The sequence below is a fragment of the Macaca thibetana genome, chromosome 3 (assembly GCF_024542745.1).
Source record: "Macaca thibetana thibetana isolate TM-01 chromosome 3, ASM2454274v1, whole genome shotgun sequence".
NCBI lineage: Eukaryota > Metazoa > Chordata > Mammalia > Primates > Cercopithecidae > Macaca > Macaca thibetana.
In genome coordinates, this window is record NC_065580.1 from 156872609 (window position 1) to 156892605 (window position 19997).

Sequence of the window (19997 nt, forward strand, 5' to 3'; positions counted from 1 at the left end):
ATTCATGATAATCATTAGTCGAATTGTTGAGTCTCAACCCCTGTTTCAGGCAATGGTGAAATTATCCCCCCAAAAGTTTTCCTTTATTTTCATTAATTTTTGAAGAAAGCAGCATATAACCAATGTATTAAAGTACTTCACATTCTTAACAGAAAGAACTTCTGCAAGTTACCATTAACTCTATGCTTGAACAATCCTAGAAACAGAAACTCATTAACCCAGGGAACACAGTTCTGTCTTTGGTCAGCTGTGACTGCTACAAGTTCTTACATTTATTGCACCAAAAAAGACCGTCTTGGATCCAGCGGCTCTCTTCCCATCTCTTAACCCTTTGGCCAAATAACACTCCTCCCAGGATTTGACAACAGATGACTTTCCTTGGTTTACTATTTTCCAGGAAACACTGACCATCCCAAGTCCTTGTTCTTGTATCTCCTGTCATCATCTCCTGGCCCCGCCAACTCTGGTCATGCCCAGTTGCAGCACCAGAGGGCGTCATCTGACCAGGCAGAGGCACAGTGAAGCTGTCCCTTCCTTACCCAGAATATTCTTCTTCTCCCATAGCTGACAAGTACACAGGTTGCTTTGGTTGCCATAGTTTCTGATTCCCAGGGACTTCTGCTTCTCCTTTACATGGACCCAAGGCCACCTTTAACATCCCTTTGAGCATATTGTCCGGGGACCTCCAGCAGATCCATCTGCAGTTTGCTGCCTCCCTTTATTCCCTTCCTGGGAAGGCAGCCTGCCCTTCAGAGTCTGTTCCTCTGGTGGCCATCTCCTCTCAACAGGTTCTCTTGTTGCCCCTCCTGTCCACGGTTTCTCTGGTGGCCCCTCCTGTCCACGGTTCCTCTGGTGGCCCCTCCTGTCCACGGTTTCTCTGGTGCCCCCCTCCTGTCCACGGCTCCTCTGGTGCCTCCCTCCTGTCCACAGTTCCTCTGGTGGCCCCTCCTGTCCACAGTTCCTCTGGTACCCCCCTCCTGTCCTCGACTCCTCTGGTGCCTCCCTCCTGTCCACAGTTTCTCGGTGGCCCCTCCTGTCTACAGTTCCTCTGGTGCCTCCCTCTTGTGCACAGTTTCCCTGGTGGCCCCTCCTGTCCACGGTTTCTCTGGTGGCCCCTGCTGTCCACAGTTTCTCTGGTACCTCCCTCCTTTCTCTGTTGGCCTCTCCTGTCCACGGTTTCTCTGGTGCCTCCCTCCTGTCCACAGTTTCTCCTGTCCCTCCCTCCTGTCCATAGTGCCTCACAGGTCTCGGGCCAGGTTTCAGCACCATGGCAAGCTCCATCACACCCTGGGAGGTAACAGGAAACACAGAATCTGACACAGAACGTACACGCCCCCAGCCCCTCTCCTCTCTTGGGCTCCCACCCCTAGTTCACCCTGAAAACTGTTATCCTTGAGAAGAATAAGACAGAGGACAAGGGGCTCTGCTGTGTCCCCACACCTCCTCCTAGTCACCAACATGGAGGGCCCACTCCTTCTCCCAGCTACCACTCCATTGTTAAGCCTTTCATGTAATTCACCTCTAGAACTTTCAGTCACCCTCACTCGTTCTGGTCTTTAGCCTATAACAGCACTTCTTCATATCAAGTCCACACTCTTTTATTAGTCCTTGTTGCTCCTGCATTCATTGGATTTGGGGTATCTGACCCCCAAGACAAGCTCCCCAGCAAGCACCCAGTGCAACCTCACTGGCTCCTGTCAGCTCCTCACTCCTTCCTCACTGCACAGAGGCTGCAGTGGGACTCTGAACTGCCCCATCCTCCTACACCACCAGTCTCCCTGGGAGGAAGTAGGCAGTTGTGGTGGTTGATGCCTCTGCCCAGGCAACATGGAAGTTTCTGGAGCTGACAGGGCCAATGAAGATACAGCCATCTTCACCGGAGGTTTTGTCTGGGAGTTGGCGGACAGCCTGGAGAGGCATATGAGTGTCCATGACTGCAGTCCCTTACACTAAGCCGTGGCATCCTGCTCACTCTTTCAATGAATGATTCTGACAACTTCTTCCTAAACCAGGCTGCAACTCTGAGCCTATACAGCCCTCTCAGTCTTCCTGCAAACCCACAGATGGTACAATAATTCTGGGCCAAAGTTTTCTCCTCTTACATTTGACCAAATGATTTCTGTGCATTGTCAACTTGCCAGAAGGTCTTCTAAGCATATGAGATTTTCAGCAGGTGCCTGGAAATACCAAAATCCTGTCTTATTAGGTGTTTTCAGAGACTATGTGGATGTCACACATTATAGAAAAATGACCTTGAGCTTGGAGATAACACAGATGAGGCCAAATCCCAGCCCTTCTTCTTACCAGCTGTGTAACAGGGCTTGAGTTTCTTGACTTTTACTAAGGAAATAAAAACCTTACCTTGGCAGGATGTTGTACAATTTTAATCATATAAAACAGTCTGTCCAAACTATACATCAGAATGACCAAGATAGGGAGTCTTTTTAAAAGCACAGGTTTCTGGGCACCATTCCCCAGAGATTCTGGTTTAGTAGGTCTGAAAGCAGAATTATCAAAAAGCCCCAAGGTGTTTCCAATGTGCTCACAGATTTGGGGGCCACAGAAGTCATGTTTTAAAATGCCCAGCACATTGCCCTGATGGGAGGATGAAACCGAAAATTGAGATATAAATATAACTAAAAAGAATGCACCATTAACCAAATAAAGAGGTTCTTAGGAGTAAATCACAAACAGAAATGTATGAATGGACATCCAAGATCTGAAAAGGGCAAGTGTGACTGGGGAGAGTCTGGGAAGGCCGTGGACAGGAAGGGTGAGGATGGGCTTTGAAACGGGTCCCCTAGCCCATTGGAGGGAGTGAGGGGTAGTTTCTACAGACAGGGAGCAAATGCAGCATCAGAGAGGGTTTGTAAGTCACTGGGAGACTGTTGAACAAGGGAGTGTCACTGAGGTAGGGGCTGAGCTAAAGGAACCTATAGGGCATGGATGTGGAGGTGCCCATTGACCACCAAGAGGGGACTGTCCTGTCCCTACCCAGGTCCACCATATGCCTTGGATTGGTGTAAGGGACTGCAGTCATGGATACTCATATGCCTCTCCAGGCTGCCCGCCAACTCCCAGACAAAAACCTCCAGTGAAGATGGCTGTATCTTCATTGGCCCCATCAGTTCCAGAAACTTCCATGTTGCCTGGGCAAAGGCATCAACCGCCACAACTGCCTACTTCCTCCCGGGGCTACTTAGCAAATGTCTCTGCATCTTGCGGCACCTGGCATTCCTCCTCATCCTCCTAAACATCTCTGCAGAAGCCGGGCTTTCAAACTCTGTGCGACAAGGCTCATAGGTGTGTGCCATTTCATTGCTGTAAAATTTCCTCTCCTCATTTGTCTTCTATTGAATCACATTCTTCTCCTCATCAATTTTTTTCCAACTCTTTCTATTTCATGTTTTTCCACCTCTAATCTTCTTGACCCCAAATATGCTTTTTCCTTGTCAACTGCAATATTCATTGTCAGCTTCCATTAGGCTGCATTCTCTCAGAAGTAAAAAGTATTCAAAAGCAGTCTTTAAGCCACATATTTTTCTTCAATTCCAGAAAATATCTCGCATTTATGTTTAAAACTGGACAGAGAAGTCCCCTAAACTGCCATACTCACCCTTAGTGTGACAAAGTGAATGACCCCATTCCCAAGACTCAGAGGTCTGTGTATTTGTGGTTTATTTGTTCATCTATTGAACATTCATGTACTGTTTGTCTACTGTGAGCCAGGCACTGGGCTAGCACTCGGGATAAAAGACTGGGTATGGCCAGCATGGCCTCTGCCCTCCTGGAGTTCAAAGGCCAGCAGGGAACACAGATTCAGATTATCCATGGAAGACTTACTTGTGTGGTCATCACCACCAAGGCAGACCCTGAGGAGGGTGGGAATATGTAGGTACCATCTCTGTCTCCTGTCCTGGGGACTCCTCTGTTCATCCCCCCAGCCAACACCAGCTGTCAACCACCCACCTACAATCAACAACTGCCCACTCTTTTGACATAAGAACCATGTATTGACATTCCCATCCTTGCTTGAAACCTGAAAATCACCAGATACAAAATGTCATAGATTCAGTGATAACATTTCACATGAAGCAGGTGCTGCTGTTATAATTAGCTGTGGTTGAAAAATAATTCCTACAACCAAGGATTTGGCACTAAATGATTTCAAAAAATAGAATCAAAAAATATGTTTGGTAATCAGGATTTATTCTGGAAATGGAGACTGGTTTGTATGGGATTATCTTATTTTTAACACACTGGAGAGGAAAGGATCTGGTATGGCTTGAAGTTTTGCTGGTTTTCAAATGCCTTTTAGAACCAGGGATTTTGGGGGGACCCAGGGGTACTATCCAAACCATAGTTCATTGTACTGTCCCATACAATGAGTGCTTACGGTGACCATTGTCCATTTCACTAACCTGAGCTTCGCCACTGGAATTTGCCTTCTGAGATCTCCCGCAGTCGGCCGCTCTGTGCTTCCTCCATCGCCCCTCCCTGAACTCAGCTGGCTCGTTGCCCCATGTCCCTCGCAGCGTGAATAATGAGTGTGGGATGTCACATCCCCTCTGATGGCCAACTCTGCCAGAAAGCTGGGAACATTGCATTGAGAAATCGCTTTGAGTGTAATTTTTCTTTCTTTCCGTCTTTTTTTTTTTTTTTTTTTTTTAATTCCTGCTTGTGAACTTTCAAAGGCAGAGGAAAAAAACTCACATCTCTATCTCTTCTTTTTTGAAAAACAAAACCCAAAAGACTCCTGGGATTCTGCTCAGAGAACCAAAGATGTTTCCCCTCAGCTGAACTCGGCCACCATCATTGATATCCACCCTTCCTCCACCTACAGCATCCGCATGTACGCCAAGAACCGGATTGGCAAGAGCGAGCCCAGCAACGAGCTCACCATCACGGCGGACGAGGCAGGTACGTGGGACCGGGCGGAATCTTGCTCCAGAGGAGCCCGGGAGCTAACTCTTGAGGGCTCAGATGCTTAAATGCAGAAGCAGACCTTTGCCCGTGCTAGGCGGAGGTCTTTGATGCGTGCTCTCCGTAGTTCTGTGCCCTGTAAAAAACGCAGACAGCGCTCTGCATCTTACTTTGAAGGCACTGCTCTTCAAATAGGATTTAGTTCAAGTTTCCCATATCCAAGACTTAAAAGAAAGACGTATGAGGCTAACAATCTGGTGAGATTCAAAGAATCATGCAGTTTTACAATTCCTTTATTTGGACACATGGAATCCAGGTTGATAGGAGAACCGTGAGTGTGTTTCTTTCCTGAGACCCTGTGAAGTCCGGTGTGGGAGGAAGCAGTAACGCTTAACTAGGAAGCTGCAAGCGTGCTTACCGTGCAGGAGATGTGGGAAGGGGAACAGATTATTTTATTGACTAGAAACATCAATATTTAAAAATAATGTTTTTGCTCTTTTTTCTGTTGCAAATAACATTATATTTAGTGTTACAAATTCAGAAGATAGAAATAAGCATTGTGGAGAAGGCAAAACGGCTTCCATTATTTTCCCACCTAGAGCTAACCCAGAAACAGGCAGTGATAACTGGCTAAATAATTTCATCACCCACACATGCACATGCCCACAGACACACACCAGTGTATACACACCTCTTAACACACTGTGGGCCACTCATGTTTCCTGGGGATGAAATTAACAGGTGTGCAGAGAACTGAGCAATGAGGCAATGGTCCGTGAATGCTGATTGTCAACTTGCCTCCTGGCAGGAGGAGAGGAAGCCACCGTGCTTGGGTTTCTCCCAGGATGAAAAATAAGGAGTGCATGCCTGGCTCATTTATTGGAGGGAAAGAGTGTCCAGCCCCCAAACCTGCCTCTTCTTTTCCTGCCCACCATCAGAGCAATCAGCCACTCCCTACTGTATGGAAGATGTCAGCTTAGTCTCAGGTCCCTATTTTTCCATCACCAAGATTAAGGTGATTGCCATACCCAGATGGCTAACAGAAGAAGGGAGGTTTGTTCCAACTTTCAGTAGAGATTGATCTTGGCTTCCTTCCCACCACCTCATGTCTGCTACCTCCATTAACAGCATCCCAAATAGAACTCAAGCTTCTGTATCTCTTAAATACTTCTCTACAATTTGTAGTGATATCTGTCACCACACGTTTAACAAATCTCATATTGCCAAATGGCTCAATTATTTTCAAGTTTTCATTAGTATAAACACTACAGTGAACATCCTGGTGGTATGTCTTTTGCCATCTCCAAGATCATTTTCTTAGATTAAATCCTAAGAAGTCAGATGGTTGGATCAATAAAATGCAACATTTTCACTCTTCTGGTATCTGTAATCAATGTTGTCTTCAAGAGAATAGGTTAAAATGTACAACTCTTCCTGAACTGCAGAGGAATGCCCATTTCTCAATGTTGGAAGACATCAGTTCTTGAACATTGTTTTCAAGAGTGAGTGACAGAAGACCTTTATGCTGAAGTGCCTGAGAGTGAGCCATTTCTGAGACTTGGATTCTCTGTATGATTTCTCGTCTGCAAAATGGACATTATGATGCCTTTCTGCTCCTTACACAGACGTATCTTATCATTGAAAAAAATCTCAAGCTCTAAAAATACTTTTCATGTCTCAGAAATAAGTGGGAAATAAGTGTTAATCTGCTCCTGCAAAAATAGAATTGTATTTAATTATGTATGTAAACAACCCACTAACTTCCTCAGATCCCTGGAATTTCATTACGCTGGGTACTTAGGGAAAATAAGCTGTCCCCATCCTTCAGCCCAAAATGTCATCTCTGACTTCCTGCTCAATCTTCTCCACCCCTCTCAAGCGCTTTTCTAATCCTGCCCCATCCCAGCCACCTCCTCAGGATAGCAGCATTTTTCCGGTGATGTATTTTGCACCTGCTTTTCTGATTGCCATTATTAATGCTGCTGTTGTTGCTTTTTTCTTCGTTTCCTCTGTGACCTCTGCTGCGGCTGGCAGTTGCCATGGCAGCAGCTCTCTCCCTGCCAGAAGGCCAGGTGAACAGCCTCTGGGGTGCTGGTCTGCAGGGCAGCTGCCTGGCATGTCTGCAGACAGATGCAGACTCCTCCTCTTTGGCTCCCGAGCTGACCTTTTGTATTCTATCTGGGTGCTGGCTGTGGCAGCCCCACACAGCCCCTCTCCTTTAATATTCAGAGGAGCTAAGGGGAAGGAAAGGGAAAGAGCAGGTTCCAGAAATGGAAAGCTACAGCAGAGAACTTGTCTTTGTCTTGGTTCATAGGTTTGCATGACTGAAATTAAAAAATCAATTTCCTGTGTGTAACTTACCTAGAATGGGTGCTCTGGCCAAAGGCATCCCATTAGAGTGTTCAGCAGGGGCTGTAGATACTGCTGCCCCTTCCCAGCAGGCAAACCCAAAGGCACATCATTTTAGCAGCTGTAGCTGTCTTGAGATGACCTTGTCCCACTGCTCCCTTACTCCTCATGTGGGTGCCTCCAAAAGCTGTTGCCCACTCACTTTTACTGCAATGTAGTACCCAAGTCTTGGGCACATGAGGATGGCTCCCCAGTGCTACTGCTTTGCAACGACACTCAGTGACTCCCCAGAGCCCCATGCCCAGCACTGACCTGCCTTTGCATGCTCCCACACCTCTATTGTTGTGCTTCTTCCCCTGTGTGGAAGGCACTACAGGTTCCATGTCCCCTTTTCTGTGCTCTTCCTTGAAAAGCCTAGTTCAAAGATGCCTTCCTCCCTGGTGCAATGCCTTTTTCCATCTCCCAGGTATAGTTGGGACTCCTCAGTTCAGCACAGAAGAGGGATTTTGCTGACAGTAGCCTTTGAGGTATATCATTATGTCTTCATGGACCCTGCTGTCCATGATGATATGCCACCTGATATGGAGGGGCTGTGGCCCCCTCCACAATTCTGTCCCTTGTGTGTGTCTGGCATAAGGGAGATGAACGTATGAGATGAACATTTATAAACGTTATTTACAGTATTGCCTTTAGAATGGGTGTCGCAATGAGCAGAGTATGTGTGTGTGCGTGTGTGTGTGTTGAGAAAATATATCCTGGATTAAACCCACAGTGAAATTCTGAAGGGTGCCCTGGTCTGAATGTTCATGCCTTCCCTTTCAAATTAATATCTTGAAACCTAATTCCTAATGCAATAATATTAAGAAGTGGGTCAGAAGTTACCCCTTCTGCCCTGGGAGGACACAGGAGGAAGGCACCATCTATGAACCAGAAGAATAAGCCTTCACCAGATACCAAATCTGGCATCTTGATCTTGGAATTCTTAACCTCTAGAAATAAATTTCTGTAAGAAATAAACTTCTGAGCCAGGTGCAGTGGTTCACACCTGTAATCCCAGCACTTTGGGAGGCTGAGGCAGGGGGATCACTTGAGGTCAGGAGTTCGAGACCAGCCTGGCCAACATGGCCAAACCACATCTCTACTAAAAATACAAAAAAAAAAAAAATTAGCCATGCATTGTGGCACATGCCTGTAATCCCAGCTACTTGGGAGGCTGAAGCAGGAGAATCGCTTGAACCCTGGAGGGGGAGGTTGTAGTGAGCTGAGGTCGTGCCACTGCACTTCAGCCTGGACAACAGAGTGAGACTCCTTGTCAAAAAAAAGAAAAGGAAATAAACTCCTGTTGTGTGTAAGTCATGCAGGTTAGTGTACTTTGTTATAGCAGCCCCAAAAGACTAAGGCAAGAACTTCATGCAGAAAAGTAGAGAAAGGTGAAAGATAGAAGAGGAAGGCCGAGGGGAAAGAAGACGGGGGAAGAATACAGCCCCCATCAGAGCTCCAGTGACCAACCATTAAATAGCTGCATCTGGGGCTCGAGGTGCTCTCCCCAAATCCTGATGGAATAGGGCATATTCCAGGCCATAAGCTGCAGCCCATGACAAACCAGGCCTGTGGATATAAGTCAGCTTAGTGTTGTGCAAAACTTTTTAATTCAGTGTTAATTTTTTAAATCTGGAAATTTCAGCTGAAAATCTAAATTTTGAGTTGCTCTTGAGTTCCTGCTTGGCAGCAATGAGCTGGAGTTAAGCATGGAGTGGCCACCCCAGAGGCTGACCATACACCCTCAGTGAGCCATAGTTCCCATCCTCCATTCATTGAAGGGTCAGCACACTACAGTCGGTGAGCTAGATTTCACTTACAGACCTTGAACTAAGCATAGTTTTTACATCTTAAAAAAAAAAGAATAACATGGGCCCATAAAGCCCAAAATTTGTACTATCTGAGTCTTTATAGAAATGTTTATGGATCTCTGATGAAGTCTGGCCACCATGGGAATTTGAGTTTTAGATTTCTGCTGTATCCACTGCAAAGCTTAGTGAGGAAGGGATTTCTGCCATTGGCATAGTGTCCCTACCTAATGTTGGGAAATCACATTGCTCCAACCCCAAACTACTGAGTTTATTTGCATGTGAAAGTGCATGAAGCATTATCACACCACTTTAATACACTTGACCTCAGAGAATAGCCCTGAAGCCAAGGCCACACCATTCAGCACAGTCTTCACGGTTTCCCCAACCCCCCCAGCACCAGCAGCCCCCACAACAAAGGATCAGTCAAGAGAGTAAGTAACACAGTCGGAGTTAACAAGATCAGCTGTTAATGGACCCGAAGTGTCTCTTTGATGCAGATCAGCCATGTGACACGTGACCTTCACAGCTGACCCTTGCTTCAGACCAACTTCTCCATTAGCAGCTGCCCCCTGCAGGTCGTGAGTCACTTAGTGCCTTGTGACCGAGTTTGGGGTGGCTGCCCCCTTCATTATTTTCACTATAAATCTATGCATAGAACGTGCAGCTTCAATTAGTGGGCGCTCGTTGAAACGCCACTGAATTTGACAGACCATCAGAGAATGGAAGGTGTGGATTATGGAAGGGTACGACGCAGAGTCGCTGGGTTTCCAAGGAATCTGGCACTACGTTAAGTCTTTGCCTCATCTTTCCTCCCATTCCAGGGCAGCAGCTGTGATCTGGAAGAAGAGTTTCCTATGCGCTGAGCTGGGGCGGAGGGGAGAGGATGGAATGAGGGCAGAAGGAATAAAAGTCAGGAGCATGTGAAACAAACATAGGGCTAGCTGTTCTCATTAGCTCAGAGGGTGGTATCAATGTGTTTTTCAGTAAGAGTCAAATGCACGGCGTTCACTCAGCGAGAAGAGCCGAGCACACCCCATGCCCAACCAGGCCCTCAGGGATCTGCTTCTGTAGATTTTTGTCTTTCTCGTCCATCCTGGGTTTGAAGAAACTTTGGAAATTAAACCTAAAGAAAGTTATTGGCCTTCTTGCTATCCCTCATACACATTGTGTATACCCCTGTCTGCTATCCTGAAATGTTCTGGAACAGTTCTGGAATGTTCTGAAATGTTCTTCCTTTCTTCCCTTAACACTTTCTAACATTATTCTCCAAGAATCCGATCCTGGCCACCCTATTAAAATTCATCCCGCTGCCCACTCCGCTGGGTCCCCTTCCTCCCTTACCACTCTCCTTCTACCAGTTGCTTGTATCACCAGCCAGTATACTGTATAAGTTGTTGACTTATTTTGCTTATAGTCTGTTTTGATCCCATCCCACCAGGACAGGTGGAGTTGTCTGTTCTGCTCACTCACTGCTGTATCCCAGGCACCTGGAATGGTGTTTAGCACGTAGGATATGCTAATTAAATAAGTAAATTAAATAAATGAGCCATTTATTTAATAAATAGTTATTACATGACTTCATCCTTTCCCCATCTGGGCACCAGCTATTCTTTGTCATACTTTGATTTTTACTAAACACCGTCTTGGTTCCCTTTGTCCAACACAGAACATGCCTCTCACCCACCCACCCAACTCCTATAGAAGACAAATGTGTGTTTGTAGAATTGTACAGCTGCTCCTCACTACTTTTCAAAAATTTATATATTTTTTCTACTTTTGTATCCTGGTCTTTGCCCAGTTTAGGACCTGGCACATAGAAGGCAAATCTCCCATTCAAAACCAGAGGCAAAAACGTGGGAGTGGTTCCCACTGGGGTGATTGAGCCCATATCAATCAATGATGAGGCCCCAAGATGCTGGTTAAAGCCAAGATATAGAGACAGGGAGGGGAGTATTTTGGAGCAGAATGGAGCACTGAGGCTTGAGTCTCAGATCTGGGAAGGATACAGGAGCTGCTGGGCAGCCAGAGGCTGTCCAGCTGGGGAGGGACAGGGACAGAGCCAGCGTAGCCAGGAAGGATCAGGACAGGGAAGCAAAGCAGAGATCCATGCGTTTGGCAATCAGGAGGCACCTGTCATCCCTGTGTTTCAGCCACACAGAATGAATTGCCCTGCCTTTTACCTTTGCAAGCATAATAGAGATTATAAAGATAGTCTTTGCTTATTACTGCTTTACGGATTGAAGAGTTTTGACTTTTGTAGAAATGCAGAGTTTATTTTGGAATGGAGTCTTGCTCTGTTGCCCGGGCTGAAGTGCAATGGCACAATCTCAGCTCACTGCAACCTCTGCCTCCTGGGTTCAAGCAGTTATCCTGCCTCAGCCTCTCCAGTAGCTGGGATTGTGGGCATGCACCACTGCACCCAGCTTATTTTTGTATTTTTAGTAGAGACCATGTTTCACCATGTTGGCCAGGCTGGTCTTGAGCTCCTGACCTCAGGTAATCTGCCCACTCCGGCCTTCCAAAGTTCTGGGATTACAGGTGTGAGCCACTGTGTCCAGCCTTGGAAAATCACCTTCACCTCTAGCCTTCTCCATCCCCAGGAAATAAGCTAAATATTCGGGATGGGGCTAGGGGATGGGGAAACCAATTCTGCTTTCTCTATATATTACATTTGAAACCATGTAAGTAAATTCTTAAATGTCCAATGTCAACACATTTTTCAAATTTAGTTAAATAAATGGATATACCTAATGATTGATGCTTAATACATTTTGCATTGGAAACCCAATTGGCTTTGGATTGTAATTTTATAGGCATCATTGGCAATCAGATGAGAACCTATGAAAAAATTACAGCTCGGGAGTTATACAGAAAGCAATAAAATTCTTAAAGGAAGCAAATTTTATATAATTTAAAACATATTTAAAGTAATGTTTTAGAGACATAGTAGAAAACTTAGTGTCCTTTGTTAAAACACAAGCAAACAGAAAACATTCCTAACGATATTGGGCATAGCCATAATGTGTGTTTGTATAACTTAAATTCTTTTGGTTTGTCTGGACTATTTTCATCACTTTTTTTTAAGAGGAGGGATCCAAATGCTCTCACTTCAGGGAACAGGCAGAACAATAAATACATTACTGACAAATCATGGCAGCATTGGTAGGCTAAGTAATTAAGCTGTTACATTCTTAAAAACAATCAAGTCTGTCCTGGATAAAAGAACTGTACCCCCTCTCCTCTTCAGCGGGGACCTTCATAAAATACCAGACCTGGGCCTGGCATGGTGGCTCACACCTGTAATCCCAGCACTTTGGGAGGCTGAGGCGCATGGATCACTTGAGGCCAGGAGTTCGAGACCAGCCTGGGAAACATGGCAAAACCCCATCTCTACTAAAAATACAAAAGTCAGCCAGGTATGGTGGCATACACCTGTAATCCCAGCTACTTGGGAGACTGAAGCAGGAGAATCGCTTGAACCTGGGCTGTAGAGGTTGCAGTGAGCCGAGATCATACCACTGCATTCTAGCCTGGGCGACAGAGTGAGACCCTATCTCAAGAAACATAAATACCAGACCAGATTGGAAAAGCAAGTTATTCCCAATTCATGATTACATTATGGAATGTGTGCTTTCTGATAGAATTGAGGACATTCTTGTAAACACTATGGTGGCACCTTTGGTGTAATTATGAATATATCTCAACTGGAAAATCAAGACTGCAACTCTTGTCTGCCATCTTTCTGAGAGGACCAAACCAAAGGCCACGCCCCAGGGAGCCGGAGGATTCAGGATGAGACAGTGCCCCTGACATTGCCCCCAGTTCCTAACAAACTGGCTTCTTGTTAAATTCAGTTAAGGGTTGCTAAATTAAAGTAACGCAGCCTCAGTATAGCTGTCAGACTCAAAAATCATTTTTCAAGGATTTTTATGGAAAACGGTGTGCTTTTCATTGGGCACAGAATTATCCCTGTGTGAGGGAAATCCATTCCATGAGTTTGTATTGAATTTGATGTCCAAAGTTTCCTGCCTAAGAGCTTGACCCCATGTGCAAGAAATTGGGTACAGAGCCTTAACAATAATTACCACCATTAGCTGGAAGCCAGCCTCTCCCTCGGTTCCTGTGCTGGACTTTAACTTCAGTTCTAGCAGAGCCTTTGCACTTTTGGAATTAATAGATCTGAGAGGCTGCAGCACTCCAGACTGCTAGTTGTCCCCGGACCTGCTGAGGAGAGGGATGCATGCTCAGCATTTCAGCATCTACAAATTGCTTTACCCGTTCAAAGTAAGGACTCACTCTGGGCTCAGTTCCTGGTGCCATGTAGAATCTGCTGGGTGACCAGAGATATGCAAAGACAGACACGCAAATGTATATGCACACTACAGGGACAGGTCCCCAGGCCCAGGCGGGGATAAACTGTAGCAGGAGGCCCACAGACACGGGCAGCAAACCCTGATGGAGGGAGAAGAAAGCTTCAGGGAAAAGGTTGGGATCTACCCAGGGGTCCCATGTGTTTTGAACATGGCTGGGACATGGTTCATAAGGAGTGTGCAGAATAAAAGCATGGAGAGGACAGTGAGGTGCCATCTGGGAGCAGAAAATTACTAGGATGGGTGAACAGTGTGAATTGTGCTCTGGGGCCATGTCCCTTTTAAAAGAGTACAATAGAGACCAGAATTAATGTTTAGGAACTAAATAGAAACTGTCACCAGGCATAGAAGTGGGGTGGAAGTGGGGCAGCAGAGTGAGAGATAGGGATGCCCATAAGGGCGATGGTGGAGAAAGCAGGACAGGGGCCATTTGGAACAGATGCCAGGGACAGCATCAGCAAGCGTGTGAATGAGGGGTGCAGGGAACAAGCAACCCAGAGATCGAACTCCCATCTCCTGTCTCTCTGCAGCTCTTGCCTTTTAACACCTTTGTTTTAATTATGAATACATCTTAACTGGAAAATTGAGGCCGCAATATCCCCGTTTCCTTTCGAACTCATATTTCTAAACCATACAAACCATATATTCTGGAGAATCTGCTTGGATTCTTGGCATTCTTAGAGCATCATTCTCTCTCAGTCTCACCAGCCCCAACCTGTGGAATCAGCTTCCTTCTTGGTCCTCAGTGCACGGACGGAGCTGTGGAGTCCCATTATCCTCTTGGAGTAGCAATCCCTGCGTCTTAGAGCACTGACTCCTGGGGAGGGCCACTTTGATAGAGCGCCTTAGTGCCCTAAGACACAGGGTGCACCCTTTTCTATAGACCATAGCCATTTTCCAAGCCTTTGTTTTGTTCCTAAAGCCCGTAACTCTCTCCTTCATGTTCCCATTCTGATTTCCTGCTTGGCTTATTGTCCTATAGTTGAGAAAAGCAGCAATCAGATTTCAACCTGTTTCTTTGAACCAGTAAGTTTACCTGTGTCTGCCCTCACCTGGCTTCCCTCAACCAGTAAGCCTACCTAAGGCCTTCCATAGCTCTGCCCTCCTCCCATCCCAGAGGTGTTTGTTCCTATGCCGGACTCACTCCATAGCCTGTATCTTCTGCCCTCTTCAGTTTCTGCCAGGACATTCATTATTTCTTCAAGTTTACCTTTCGTTGTTAAATTTCTCCCATTTGCTTCCCCCATTTAAAAACACTTAATGATAATTATATTACGATTATAATTTCTTATATTTACTGAACATATTGTTTTCATAACAACCCTGTGATACAAATTCTATTGGTCCATTATATAGAGAGAAAAATGGAATCACAAACAAGCTAAGTAACCCTCAAAAAAAGCACACAGCTAACAAGTGATACAACCAGAATGTGAACTTGGACAAAAAAAACTCAAATGGCCATCAGCTTAGCAACTACATCATGATACTACTCAGAACTTCCTCTTCTGTTATAAAAAAGGAAGCCAGCTTTCCTTGGTCATGCCCTTCCCCAATCTACCCTTTATCTTTCAAGTATTTTCACTTTCCTGTTACTTCCAAACTCTCCAAAATGAGTTCATATTCACTGCTTCTGCTTTCTTATCTCCCGTGTGCCATACAACCTTTTGCAAATGTCCACAGAACTGGCTTTCTGTAGTTCTGCAGTGATCTCAAAAATGTCAATCCAAAAACATGTTTTAATCTAAAGGACTCTTTCCCTCTGATCTCTGTGTCGTCATTTGCTTCTGCTTCTCAGAAGACACTTGTTTACCTGCTGCCTTGCATTGCAACCTTCTTTCAGTGTGTGTATCTGATAGCTCTGATTACATTCTGAACTCTTGGTTGGCAAAATGTTTACATCTCTTAGTTCTACACCATGTACCTAGTATATAGCACATTTGCAACACATGTCAATCAGCTCTAACTGGGATGTAATTGGGATGTCTCTCATTGGCCCGCTGACTTACAGCACACTCAGCGGAAATAGGTTGCTTTAAACTGCATACTTTGTTTTCCTCTTCAACATTGCTTCAGCCCTCTGTGGCCAGAGCTCCCGGTTCACAAGGGTTTTTGTTGTTGTTGTTTGTTTGTTTGTTTGTTTGTTTTAAGATGGAGTCTCGCTGTCACCCCGGCTGGAGTGCAGTGGTGCAATCTCAGCTCACTGCAACCTCTGCCTCCCAGGTTCAAGCGATTCTCCTGCCTCAGCCTCCCGAGTAGCTGGGACTACAGGCGCCCACCACCACACCTGGCTAATTTTTTGTATTTTTAGTAGAGACAGGGTTTCACCGTGTTAGTCAGGCTGGTCTCAATCTCCTGATCTTGTGATCCGCCTGTGTTGGCCTCCCAAAGTGCTGGGATTACAGGCGTGAGCCACCACCCCCGGCCACAAGGGTTTTTAATTGAAGAATAAAAGCCATGGAAGACACCCAAAGGCAGAAGAATCTTGATTATTTTTGCCCGAAGTCGTTCTAATCAACTGAGAAACCCCAATACCACATCACTAAGCAAAGCTTCCAGCGGGGAGAGAAGGACCTTCGGTACACACCATAGACAGCATTTTATAAGGGAAATTTTGTTTTGCAACTTTCTGTTGTACCCCTTAACTTGTTCAAACTTGGGATTGATACACGAAGTTGTCTAAGACATGGTGAGAAGGAATACCGTGATAGGTCCTCAAGATTCACGTTTCCAAAGAGCAAATAAACAAAGGCCAAGAGTTGGACACAGTAACTCTACAAAACTGACGTTTCCCACGACCGCTAAAAACTTCTTTCTCTGTGCCAAACATGGGGATGGGATGACTTCGGGGACCGCCTTTGGCTGTGTAGGCTTCGATCTGCTCCGGCACGCTTCTCTAACCTGCCTGTGGGTTTTTGGTCCTTACAGCTCCTGACGGTCCACCTCAGGAAGTTCACCTGGAGCCTATATCATCTCAGAGCATCAGGGTCACGTGGAAGGTAAACCCAGCAAACACTTGTATTCCCGGTGCTTTCCCCCCAGGGCGAGCCCTTCACTCCTGTTCAGTGTTCCGACACCAAGACTCTCAAATTTTACAAAACTTAGTTTTTCAAAATTAACTGGAAAGCCCTTTTCCTAAAATGCAGTATTTGTATGCACATTTTGAATACTGTCACAGCAAATTCTGTATCACAGAGAATAAAGTGGTTTTATCTTTTTTTTTTTTTTGCTTGAATCTTAATCAAGGTCCTAAGCAGTAGTCTCTACAGAAATAGTGAAACTGAAGTCCCTGACTGCTTGCTCTCATTTCATCCCAGCAAAAATGTTTTCAAATTGCTTTTTTTTAAATAACAAAGCATGCGGTGGCAGACAGTCCACCGAGGTGGCAGGAAACAGGCCAGGTCCTCACTGTGCCACTAACTTGATGTGTTCTCAAGAAAGCCCCTATATTTTCTTGCCAGTGAAGCGAGCTGTTGAATCAACTGACTCCCAGGGCAGTGCTACCCCATGTGTGGCCCACAGAGGCCAACTGGCTGCTGGTTACTTTAGTGTTTGTTGTAAGTAGCTGGGAGAGAAAGAAAGCTTGAGCCACAATGTAAACAATTGCATCACTAAGCACATTGTTTCATTCAACAGCCATGATTTCCATAGCAAACTTCCTCAAGTAAGGAAGCAGTGTTGATTCTGGAGCAAGCTCATCACCAACCACCACTGTTCCATGACCTTCAAGTCAGTAGCATGGCCCTGACCTGGTGGGCCATGGTATTAGTCATCCTCCTGAATGTGCTCTTGGAGATGACTATCTTAGGCCAAATTCCATTTCATCCAGAATGTTATTATTGAACCAAGAGTTCTGTAAGATTGCATTAACTATCCCAGCTCTGAATTTCTCTCATTGCATGTGATTTTTTTTTTCTTATCTCTTTCCTCACCCTTTTTTTTTTCCTGTGGTGTCAATGGGAGAAGAGGGCAGCCAACAACCACAATGAGGTCTTCACATCACACACCTCTTCTAACCATTGCATCTGTTTTCTGTTTGATTGTTTGTTTGTGTTCCCTCTAGTGTGGGTTCTTTCATAAGATGACCAGCCTCTGTAACAAAAATGGATTTTCAGTGTTGGGGCGGATACCACTTTTGGTATTACATGCGTTAATGCAGCCCCTTTGTGTCAGCGTTTCTCAACCGCAGTCAATGAGTTGTGTTTCCTGTGGGCAGTGTGATGTGACTGTTTAGCTGCACAGACAGTGCAGGCCGAGGAGTGTGGGGGGCGGTGTCATTGGTCTTTGTGAGCACATTCACCACCTGCGAGCATCACACACATTGTAGAATAAAGACACTCAGCAAGCCGTAACCCCACATGCATTCCCGCCACTCTACAAATGGAATGCTGACTCACTCTGTCTTGAATGGAAGACTGTGAAGTTTTACCCACTAGCTTTACACATTCTCTTGTGTTTTTCCCTGAAAAAGACCAGGTATTACTATGGCCTCAAAAGCTTTTTGGGTCTTTTGGGTCCTGCATGAGAGAGGTGTCTGTCCACAGAGGATCTAGCTCTTATAACTAAAAATGGAAACTTCTGAGGCTTTAAAAGGCATTGTATCCTTTCTCTCTCTGTAGAAAGCAGCCACAAAAGTCAGTGCATTGCAGTTAAATTTCTTTTTAGTGCCAAAGGATGAACATGTTGTGGGACTATTAAAAGGAAGCCTGGCTTTCATTAGATTGTGAATCGACTGTAATATATTGTTCATGGAGGAGTGCAATCTATCTCTGTAGTGGGCCTTTGTGGCATGGCCTGTCAGCAGGCGGACTTGCCGGTGATCTAACTGACTAATGAGGTAGGGGCTGCCCTGTTACCAGTTTATCATTTCATATTGGCCTGTTTATATAATGAGCTTTTAAAGGACAACACTGATTCAATCGAATTGGATGCTATTACGTGAAATCTAATGTATGTGTAAAGGACAATATGTTACATACAACATGCCTTTATTTATGGCATAAAATCCAGAATATCTGTTTTGTGTAAGGAGAAAGAAGGAAGGAGAAATAGTGTTAGCCCCAAAGAGGGAGCCCCACATCTGTCAGTCAGAGTGGACATATGCAATCGTGGGAAGTCTAAGGTGGGAGCTCATTCATGGTCACGGATGCTGATTGGAAGTAAAAGATGCATTCAGTAGAGAGATACAGGGTATAAAGGAGGAAATAGCTCTGGGGTTTTGGTGGGAGAATTGGAAGTAAAAGATGCATTCAATAGATAGATACAGGGTAAATGAGGAAATAGCTCTGGGGTTTTGGTGGGAAAATAACCATTTAGACTCTAAGCCTTTTAAAGGTAAGGGGCGCTTTGGTGGCCTTTCTCTAACACTGGAGCTAGAGATTACATTTATTTAATTATCATTGAACAAGCACTGCTTCTGTAACAACACCCTCTATTGATCAAAATAAGCAACTTTCCCCTTTTATTTTATTTTATTTATTTATTATTTATTTTGAAACAGTCTCACTCTGTCGCCCAGGCTGGAGTGCAGATGGCACAATCTTCACTCCCTGCAACCTGTGTCTCCCAAGTTCAAGCAATTCTCCTGCCTCAGCCTCCCACGTAGCTGGGATTACAGGCACGCGCCACCACACCCAGCTAATTTTTTTGTATTTTTAGTAGAAACAGGGGTTTTCACCATGTTGGCCAGGCTGGTCTTGAACTCCTGACCTCAAGTGATCCACCCACCTCAGCCTCCCAAAGTGCTGGGATTACAGGTGTGAGGCAGTGCACCCGGTACCCCTTTTATCTTACTTATTTCTTTCACCAAAGAAGAGCTTCTGATTTTGAAATCTTTCATGTCCAGCAAAGGTTGCTCAGGACCTAGTGAATGCAACCATCCTACATCAGCTAGAGCACCCGGATTCAGGCCCCTTACCTTGCCCCACCTTCCCAGGGATTCCTACCCACGCAACAGTCCACAAGTATGATCGTCTTTCTTGTCAGTGTTCCACTGTTTCTAACACGCTCACCTCTCCTGTCCATTCCTGCTCATTTGAGGCTCAGATTGTGCATGACTGACCCCGTGAAAATGGGAATTTCCAAAGTGCAATTAGAGTTTCACCCTCTGTGTTACCCATCGCTCTTGGTGATGGCTCAGGGAGGTTCCCACCCCATGGCTTCTGCAGTCTGTTTCACGTGCATCCCCTCCACTGTTCTGGGAGCTCCTTGGCGGCAGGAAGAGAGGCTTATTCAGCTCCAATCCCTCGTGGCTGACATGTGTTCCATGAATGAATGAATGGGTTGAGTGAAGGAGAGGTGAGTGTATATGTTAGTTGGGAAGGAAGAGGCCTAGAAGACAAGTGTTCCATATCACAATTGCCTGTGAAGCATTATGTGTTTCTGAGACTGCCATGGAGAAGGCATCCCAGCTATTAGGATCTCCAGACAGCAAACATGCTGAGCTCAGGCCTAACTCATGATACAGTGAAATGCCCCAGCCTGTACAATGGCAGGCACCCAAAGA

The 19997-nt window shown here is 45.5% G+C and overlaps 1 protein-coding gene across 2 annotated transcripts in view; it reads left to right on the top strand.

Moving 5' to 3' along the window:
• DSCAM (DS cell adhesion molecule) overlaps positions 1 to 19997 on the top strand; it is an 861731-nt gene that overhangs the window by 707336 nt on the left and 134398 nt on the right. For both annotated transcript variants that reach the window (XM_050784546.1, XM_050784547.1), the window contains 2 exons: positions 4753 to 4920; positions 16421 to 16491. In XM_050784546.1, the coding sequence (XP_050640503.1) occupies positions 4753 to 4920; positions 16421 to 16491 (239 nt within the window). The remainder of the gene's footprint in view (positions 1 to 4752; positions 4921 to 16420; positions 16492 to 19997) is intronic.